We start from the raw sequence: 9,423 nt of genomic DNA, 5'->3' as shown, positions 1-9,423 counted from the left end.
ATGGACTGTCCTAATCCCATTTGAGCCAGCAGAGAAGGGGGGAAGATTAATTTTCTTATCAATAAAGGGACCTCAGGTAAGGTTCACCTTCTTTGCAGGTTAAGGGGCCATCTGAGAATGACACCATTCACTCCTCCCCTCCCAAATTGACAGGTGGCCCATTGCCTCACTGGGACAAACAGGAAGTGCAGATCAGCCCATATAATCTGGAAATCCTAATATTTACACTGTCTCCTTGAGCCAATAACTAACTTATTAAAAGGTTGTTCCTGTTCTGCAAACACAGGATGCATTCCTCTGTAAAAGCAATAGGCAACATTTGTTTTCTCCATCAGCTGATCCCTTAGAGGCAAAAATAACTGGAAAGCAGGGGCAACCATTTGGAAAAGCGTTTTTGGAAGCTGCATCTCTTCCACCGGCCCAAATTAACCTTGGTGTCTTAGTAACAGCCAAGAAATGGTAAAAATTAAGCAGTTTGAGTATGGAAAACTAGTTTTACTGAAAAGACGGGCCACATTTAGGCAAAAATTGGTGTAATAAAGGTAGAAGGAGAAAGAATGATAGTCATCCAGATGTTTAGACCAGATTTGACCCTTTTCTCCACCTGTCAAGTTCTTCCCAAGGACCCGGAATAGGCAGACGTGAAGGTTTGGAGGGTGTTAGAGTCCTGGTAGGAGGATATCAGCCATTCCAAGTAAAGCTGCCTTTTGCAATTGACTTGACGGGGATTTTGTCAATGCCCATGGTGTTCCAGTGGAGCTCCAGATGTTTGGGATTGCCTCCAAGGCGCCTGTAACTGTTGGGACTCCCTTCGCTTCCTTTTGCCACGCTCCTTCTATTTCTACTTGCATGCCATTACCTCATTTGCATAAAATGTAAATTTACTCAACCTGTGTAAATGTATACAAATGAGTCTTGTGTATCATGTATGTGCTATGTGTGGTCACCCATCTCATGTAAGCAACCAGATGGAAAGTAATCAAGGAGAAAAGCAACCTGGAATTAAGGAGAAACTTCTTGACAGTGAGGACAATTCACCAGTGGAACTGCTTGCCACCAGAAGTTGTGGGAGCTCCATCACTGGAGGTTTTTAAGAAGAGACTGGACAATCTCTTGTCTGAAGTGGTGTAGGGTCTCCTGCTTGAGCAGGGGGCTGGACTAGAAGACCTCCAAGATCCCTTCCAACTCTGATATTCTGGACACTATCTTTATGCGTAACTCCAAGTGCTGTTTTTAACCTTTTTAAGTCCCTACATGGTTTGCCACCAGAGTATTGCAAGAAGACCTTTTCTCCACCAATTTTCGCCTGTCTCTCTTGTCCAGATGTTGCAGTCAGATTTGCGAGTCAGGAGTCTTTTTGAGTTTGGAGGTCTAGGGGAAGAAGAGGCAGAACCTGGGGATGGAGTTAAAAGAGGAATCACCTAGAATCTCTACATAGCCACAAGCAAACAGTCCAACTCCCCTTGAATACCTGCTGCAATGCCTCAAATGAGATGCCGTCTCCAATTGTTGAATTCCCCTATGTGGAAATATGTTGTTAAATATGAGTGTTAAAAACAAAATCCACATTTTAGTCCAAACCCCTAGAAAACCACGATACCGGCATTTGCAGTAGTCAAGAAAAGTAGCAGACTGGTCATGCCATGCTTGCATCAAACTCTGCAGACTTTATCTTGGGAGTCTTCATCCCAGGACATCCTGGGATAACCTGCTCAGGAGACCCCACTTTCATATTATCTTTCTGCAAGCTATTGAAAAGTGGAATTGTTTCAGGAAGCCTCTGGGAGAAGAAGCTGATGCCACGGAAGTGACTGATGGTTGCGTTGCTTTTGATTCATTGCCGTTATATTCTTTTGCTGAGATTCTTTATTGCGTTGCTGTTGATGTATATGAAGAGTCTTTGAGATTGCGGTGGATTGTAAACCTAATAAATAAATTCACCGGGGGTGGGAGGTGAGTAATTGGAGTAGATTTATTTGCAAAGCAGTGTAAGATCTCTTCATATATATGCTTATCTTTGGACATTTGCTCCAAATAGATGCTCTTAAGTTTTCTGAATGAAACAAAAGATAAGATCGATTGGTGCTCCAGGATGCATCCATTCAAGTATTCAATGCATATTTACCTAGGCTTTTCTCCTAGGGTGCATTTCAAGGGTAATATTTTTTCTCAAACATACACGTCTTCAATACATTTTTCCTAGTATATGACCCTTTGCAAGCATTGTTTTTCTGAAGCATTTTTGCACATGAGACAAACCTCTACAACCTGTATTTTATATAACCGTGTTTTGTGTTCCTCCGAGAGGGAGCAGAAGTCACATTAACACGTCAATGAAATACATTTCTTTCCCTCTCTGGATTGAAACCGGGCAGACTAAAATGCCAGCCTTCCCGTAGCTCTTCATGCTGCAGAGGACGGAATAACATTTCTTTGACCATCGTCAAGCCGTTACAACACGCTGTCCTAGATCTGCTTTATCTTGAAAGAGGAAACCGGGTTACTTAGGATCCTCTTGGTCTTGACAACAATGTCACCAACCTGTTTTATCTGATCGTCATCTACAGCTGTAAAAATAACCCGAAGAACAGGGTTGGAAGGGGACCTTGGAGGTCTTCTAGTCTCGTCCTGTCCCTTGCTCAGGTAGGAAGTCCTATACCATTTCAGACAGTCTTCTTCTTCTTCAAACCCTCCAATGTCGGAGCAGCCACAACTTCTGGAGGGAAGCCGTTCCACTGGTTAATTGCTCTCGCTGTCTGGAACTTCCTCTTCCGTTCTAGGTTGCTTCTCCCCTTGATGAGAGATACACGCAGCCTTCAGCCTTCGCTGGATTGAACTGACACGGAGTGGAAGTCAACAGGATGCAAAGAATTACAGGTGTCCCATCATTACCGCCCCTGTCCTATTGTTTCTTTTATTTTTCTTATATGTATTCATAACTATGTTTTTACTTATACTTATTATCTTGTAAGCAATTGACAAACCAAATAAAATAAAAATAAAAAATAAAAATAAAATTCCAAAGCTCCTTTTCTGCCATGTGGACCTCCGTGGCTCATCCAAGGTGGTGGCCATCACTGGTTGTTGACAGATCCGTCCAGCTTTCATCCCAGAGTTACAACACCACATTGCCTTTTTTCTTTTTCTTTCTTTCTTTCTTTTTTTTTAAAGTCCTTTATTAAGACTCAGAGTTCCCTTCTCTTCTCTCCTCTCCTCTCCTCTCTTCTCTTCCCTTCTCTGTTCCCTTTTCTCTTCTCTTCTCTTCTCTTCTCTTCTCTTCTCTTCCCTTCCCTTCCCTTCCCTTCCCTCTTCTCTTCTCTTCTCTTCTCTTCCCTTCCCTTCCCTTCCTTCCCTCCTCTCTTCCCTTCCCTTCTCTTCTCTTCTCTCTCTCTCTTCTCTCTTCTCTTCCTTCCCTTCCCTTCCTTCCTCTTCTCTTCTCTTCTCTTCTCTTCTCTTCTCTTCTCTTCTCTTTCTCTTCTCTTCTCTTCCCTTCCCCCTTCCCTTCCCTCTTCTCCTCTCCCTTCCCTCTTCTTCCTTCCCTTCCCTTCCTTCTTCTCTTCTCTTCTCTTCTCTTCTTTCTTCTCTTCTCTTCTCTTCTCTTCTCTTCCTTCTTCCCTTCCTTCCCTCCTCTCTTCTCTTCCCTCTTCTCTTCTCTTCTTCTTTCTCTTCTCTTCTCTTCTCTTCCCTTCCTTCCTTCCTTCTTCCTTCCCTTCCCCTCTTCCCTTCCCTTCCCTTCCCTCTTCTCTTCTCTTCTCTTCTCTTCTCTTCTCTTCTCTTCTCTTCTCTTCTCTCTCTCTTCCTTCCCCCTTCCCTTCCCTTCCCTTCCCTTCCCTTCTCCTTCTCTTCTCTCTCTCCTCTCTCCTCTCCCTCTCCCCCCTTCCCTCTCCCCCTCTCTTTCTTTTTCTTCCCCACAACTGGCTCTCCAAATTTGGCAGCATGAAAAAAACCCACCAGTGGTATAACATCCTGACTTTTTGATGTAGGGGTCAGCTAGAAATGAAAGCATGCCCTAAAATAGACTCCTAAAAGAACAAAGGACAATAAAATAAAATTTGTTCTGCTAAAACAACGAAGGAAATTTGCCTGAAGCGAGATGGGCAGCATACAAAACTAACAAAGAAAGAAAGAAAATAAATAAACAAATAAAAAGAAATTCAGCAGAGCTGAGTGTTAGCAGCTGCTGACAGCAATTGTTGGAAACATGAGTTAAATGGTTACAAGCCACAGATCTCTGTATATTGTTGCTCCTACATTACACACCCACTCAAATATATAAGAATAACGTGCCACACATAACGTGGATTGTAGTCCCATAAAGGTTAAGAAATATTAGTTAAGTTTCTCTGGTTTTGCATAAATAGTGAAAATTATTACCTTGCACGATCTTTCAAGGACGTCAAAGGAGAAATGGTTAAGAGGGATGATTATGAAGGTGATAAAAATCAGATTCCATTTTCTATTTTTCTTCTTCTGAGTATTGCACCACAGAGGAAGAAAAAAAAGTATGTTTATTCGGAATTTCTTTTATGACAGATTGCCATTGCTTTTGCAAATATTAACTTTACAGCCGTATTTTTCTAAGCCTTTAAAGAGTATTCATCTACTATTTGACTTTCGTTGTATGTGCACTGAAAATATCACATTCTACTTTATGGCAACATCTGAATACATTCTGGGGAAGATTTTAAGGAAGGAGAATCACATGCAATCCGTAACCATGGAGAAGTAAATCTTGGTTCCCTCTGTTAGTCCAATTTTACAAGTCTGCTCAACACCCCGAATCACAAATTAACAGCTGAATTAGAATAACCAGGCTGAACCTGGTTAGTGTTAACCTTGGTTCTTTGTCTTGGCGGCAGGAGGGACTTGGAGCAAACGTAGCTTATTCGATCACTTTATAGTGGGTGCCTTGGGCTCCGAAAACCAGGGTTAGTGAATAATCATGCCAAGGCAGTCTTTCTGGATATTCTGGATATTCAAGTCTTGCATGATCCACTCTGCTCATTCGCTTAGGATTCGGAGGTGTCTTGTGAACCGGAGAATCTGGGGTGGGATTCTACCGGTTCTTTCCGGAGGGATTCTATGATTCTGTGCAGTTTGGAGAACCGGCAAATTGTGGCCCTGGCTGCCCTCTCCCTCTACCTGCCCCTCCCCTCCCCACCCAATTAGTCCTTATTGTGCATGCGTGGCATCGCTGACTGAGGCCCAGGAGGAAAAGAAAATGGAGCCGGGGGGGGAAAGGGGGGGGCTGCAAAAAAGAGAAAAAAAAGAACAAAAGAAAGAAGGAAAGAAGAAGCCACACCCACCCAGTCACATGCCCACCTAGCCACGCCCACAGACCCGCTTGTTCAAACATTTGAATCCCACCCCTGGGCGCGCTGAGCACGTGGTGTTGACCGAGCCATTCCCAGCCCAGCCCTCCTCTAGAGCTGATGGTTGTTACCTAGTTGGGTAATGCAACGTCTGCAAAACAAAAAACAAAAACCAACCCAAAACCCCCACCAAACCCAGACAGCAGCAAGGACCCCCTCCTCGTGTCCGCCCCGAGCGACAAATACAGCAACCCTCGATTTACAACAGTTCCTTTAAGCGGCCGCTCGGAGTTACGTTGGCACTGCAAAAAAGGGACTGGCGGCCGTTTTCCACCCTTAGGAGCTTTCCAGCCTCCTCATGGTCCCATGCCCCAAATTCGGACGCTTGGCAAACTGACTCATATTTATGACAGTTGTAGTGTCCCGTGTGTGTGTGTGTGTCATGCGCCCCCCCTTTGTCCCCCTTCTGACCAGCAAAGTCAAAGGGGAAGCTGGTTTCCCTTAACAACCATGTTCCTAGCTTAACCCACTGTGGTGATTCACTTAACAACGGCCAGAAAGCTGGGGCAAAACTCCCTCGACAAGCATGTTTCACTCCGTCATGGATGCCTTTTGGGTTGAGTTGTGGCCGTATGGGGAGGCCTAACCATATAAATCAAGAAATCCAACTGTCCTATTTTAGGGGGGAGGTATTATTATTATTATTATTATTATTATTATTATTATTATTATTATTATTATTATTATTATTATTATTATTATTAGGTGGGTTTCCCCAGTCCAGGTAGCCCTTGACTTACAACCACAAGATAGGAATAGAATGTAGAATAGAATAGAGCTCGAAGGGACCTTGGAGGTCTTCTAGTCCACCCCCCTGCTGAAGCAGGAGAACCTATCCCATCTCAGTTAAGCGTTTGTCTCTAGTCTCTCCTTAAAAGCCTCCACCACAACTTCTGGTGGCAAGCAGTTCCACTGGTGAATTGTCCTCACTTTCAAGAAATTTCTCCTTAGTTCTAGGTTGCTTCTCTCCTTGATTGGTTTCCACCGGTTGCTTCTTGGCTTGCCTTCTGGGGCTTTGGAAAATAGCTTGACTCCCTCTGCGTTGGGGCAGCCCCTCAAATACTGGAAGGCTGCTCTCCTGTCCCCCCTAATTCTTCTTACATTTCACTCCATCCATTTTTTGTAAAAAAAACAAGCTTTATTGTGCTTAAGAGGAGGCCCTCCTGGCTTGGTCCCAGCCTGCATCTTCCACCAGGGACCACCCCATCCTCCCCCATCACACACACACACACACACACACACACACACACCCCTACCCGTCCGTGCGCCCCCCTCCTCCCACCCGAGCTGTCAGAAGGGGCCCAGGTGCTGGGAGCCCCTAGCTCCCCCTCCCCCTGGCGCCTGCGCACTGGCAGGTCCTCCTCTTCCTCCTCCTCCTCCTCCTCCTGCGGCCCCGCCCTCTCCTCCCTCCGGCTCCTCGGCCACCCAACAGCTGGCAGGCAGGCAGGCAACGCCGGTGCCCGGCCGGGAGGGCAGCGAAGGGAGCCGAGGCTTCCAGGGCGCAGCGGCGAGCGCCTGCCCCTGGGCGATGCTCCGGCTGCCGGGCGCGCTGTGCTGGCTGGGCGGCTGGGCAGCAGCGCTCTTGCTGGGCTGGCCGGCCGAGGTCGGGGCCGCCTCCGCCAGCCTGCAGCTGCCGCCCTGCCGGGAGGTGAGAGCCCCGCGCGCGATCGCGGCGCCTGCCGTGGGGATGGGTGGGTGGGGTGGCACCGTTTCCCCAGCTTTGCGCGGGGAGAGGGCTTTCCTCTCCTCTGCCGCCGCCAGCCGCTTTCTTTCTTTCGGGGGCTGGCCCGGGAGAGGAGACCACCAGGAAAGCCCAGGAGGGTCACTTAGGCGGGGGCGCTGGGAAAAAGGCAAAGGGCGCTCGGATGGCCCCGGTTTCTTGGGCTGCGGGGATTTGGACAGTTCCTGGGACGACGGATCGCTTGGAGCTCCAAGAGGAGGAGAGATTTCCCGAAGGGTGGGGGTTGTGTGTGAGAGAGAGAGAGAAAGAGAGAGAGGGGGAGGGAGGGAGGGAGGGAGGGAGAGGCAAAGGCAGAGGGAAAGGCAGAGAGAGAGAGAGAGAGAGCCACAACCAACCACCACCGTCAAAGGGCCAGGAAGGAGGTTAGGGCAGGGGTCCCAACCTTGGCCGCTTGAAGCCTGGAGGACTTCAACTCCCAGAATTCCCCGGGGGGGGGGTCTCCAACCTTGGCTTCTGGGCTTAGGGAAGAATAAATGTGATGCGCCTCTTAAATTTGTCAAGAAACAAGATCGGCTCCTACATCCCCTCTGCAATCCAAACTTGGTTCTGGACTGAGCCCGCTTTACCTGTTCACACGATACTCAAACTCTTCTTCTTTTGAAATGGGATTCCTTTCTTTGCACAGCAACGGGGTTGCTCAGCCGGTTGGTACTGAGTCAACCTGCAGTTTGTTTGAATGTGAAAACGGGGAAAAAAAATAATAATGGACTGGATGCCCACCACGTTCTTAAAAGCCCCCTTTCTAAACAAACCAGGTTCATCCTAACCAGCCTTAGCAGTCTTTTTTTTTGCAAGTTTTATTCCTTGCCCTCTTTCTTCGTTGTGGAAATGTGGCTTTTGTGACGCAGAAGTGCGAGTGATGAAGGTGCCGTCCTGCTGGGAGAGAAATGGACTTTCCCAACACGTCTTCCTTGGAAAGGGAGGTTGGGATTGCATCCGAGAATCGAAGAGGGTTTCCCCACTTGTAGATGGGCCGTCAGGACAAAATATCAGCCTGGGGGGGGATAGTGGGGGAGTTGGCTTGGTTACCTGGAGAGAGCAAGGAAAATATTAGAAGTCTCCTCCAAGAAATTCTTCACTCCTATGATGCAATAAGAATGTGGTTTAGGAAATTTTGATTTGTCTCGACCTCGTGTCTCTGCAGTGAGGGAAGGGATTTGCCCTAAGTGCCTTCTAGGAAGTCTGTTTATTTTCTTCTCCCATCTGGGTTTATTTATTTTATTTATTTATTTTGTCAAGCGTGCATTTGATTATGCATGCATGTATGTATGTATGTATAAACACGATTATTAATACATGAAATGGATACAAATAAAAGGGGAACGTTAAGACAGGGACGGTAGGCACGTTGGTGCGCTTATGCACGCCCCCTGCAGACCTCTTGGGAATGGGGTGTGGTCAACAGTAGACCACCGTCTGAGGTTGAAGGGTTTGGGGTTAGTGGAAGAAACCACAGAGTCAGGTAGGGCGTCCCAGGCATTGACCACTCTGTGGCTGAGGATCCCGTCTTGCTTAGTTCGTCATGCCAGAACCAACCAGGATTTGGATTCTTGCTTCTTGGACTACGATGCGTTGACATTGCTCTCAACTGATGTAGAACTCGACGGAGGAGAGACCGTTAAGGATTGTAACTGTGATTTGTGATCTGCGGCCTGTCACTTTGTTGTCGTAGGTGTGCACACTGAGAGCTTATGCCTTGGGGGTCTCTTTGGTGTCCACCGTCTAGGAAGCAGTGTGCCCTGGCCAGGAAGGCAACGGGCCTCAAGCTTGGCTTGAAGGAGTTCGTTATTTTTTGGTCATAACAAGTGACGGCACTCAGCTGTAGGCTTCATTTCTTTCTTTCTTTAAATTTGGGGGCCCACTTTTAGTACTTTATAAGTAACTCAAGGCAGCAGACATACCTAACCCCCCCTTCTCTTCTTTTTCCTCACAACAACAACCCTGTGAGGTGGGCTGGGAGAAAGGGACTGGCTCAAAGCCACCCAGCTGGATTCCATGCCTGAGCTGGAACTTGAACTCATGGTCTCCTGGTGATTGGCCCAATGTCACTAGCTGGCTTTCATGACTAAGTCAGGTCTAGAACTCACAGCTGCCTGGTGATTGGCCCAAAGTCACCCAGGCGGCTTTCATGCCTGAGGTGGAACTAGAACTCACAACCTCCTGGTGATTGGGTCAGCATCGCCCAAGTTGGTTTCATGACTATGGCAGAACTAGAACTCGCCATCTCCCAGTGATTGGCCCAAAGTCACCCAGCTGGCTTTCATCCTAAGGCAGGACTAGAACTCACCGTCCTCTTGTGATGGGAGGGTG

At 47.3% G+C, this 9,423-nt stretch overlaps 1 protein-coding gene across 1 annotated transcript in view; it reads left to right on the top strand.

The window, feature by feature from the left end:
- Positions 1–6,786: 6,786 nt before the first annotated feature.
- Positions 6,787–9,423, top strand: part of ELAPOR2 (endosome-lysosome associated apoptosis and autophagy regulator family member 2) — a 73,968-nt gene continuing 71,331 nt past the window's right edge. Inside the window, exon 1 of the mRNA XM_087969193.1 lies at positions 6,787–7,020. Within this exon, the coding sequence (XP_087825319.1) occupies positions 6,901–7,020 (120 nt within the window). The 5' untranslated portion in view covers positions 6,787–6,900. The remainder of the gene's footprint in view (positions 7,021–9,423) is intronic.

This window comes from Notechis scutatus, chromosome 6 (genome assembly GCF_049901735.1).
Source record: "Notechis scutatus isolate UNSWTSFEM ecotype Mainland chromosome 6, rNotScu1.2, whole genome shotgun sequence".
NCBI lineage: Eukaryota > Metazoa > Chordata > Lepidosauria > Squamata > Elapidae > Notechis > Notechis scutatus.
Note: the sequence above shows the minus strand (reverse complement) of the source record. Positions and strands in the feature narration are given on the sequence as shown.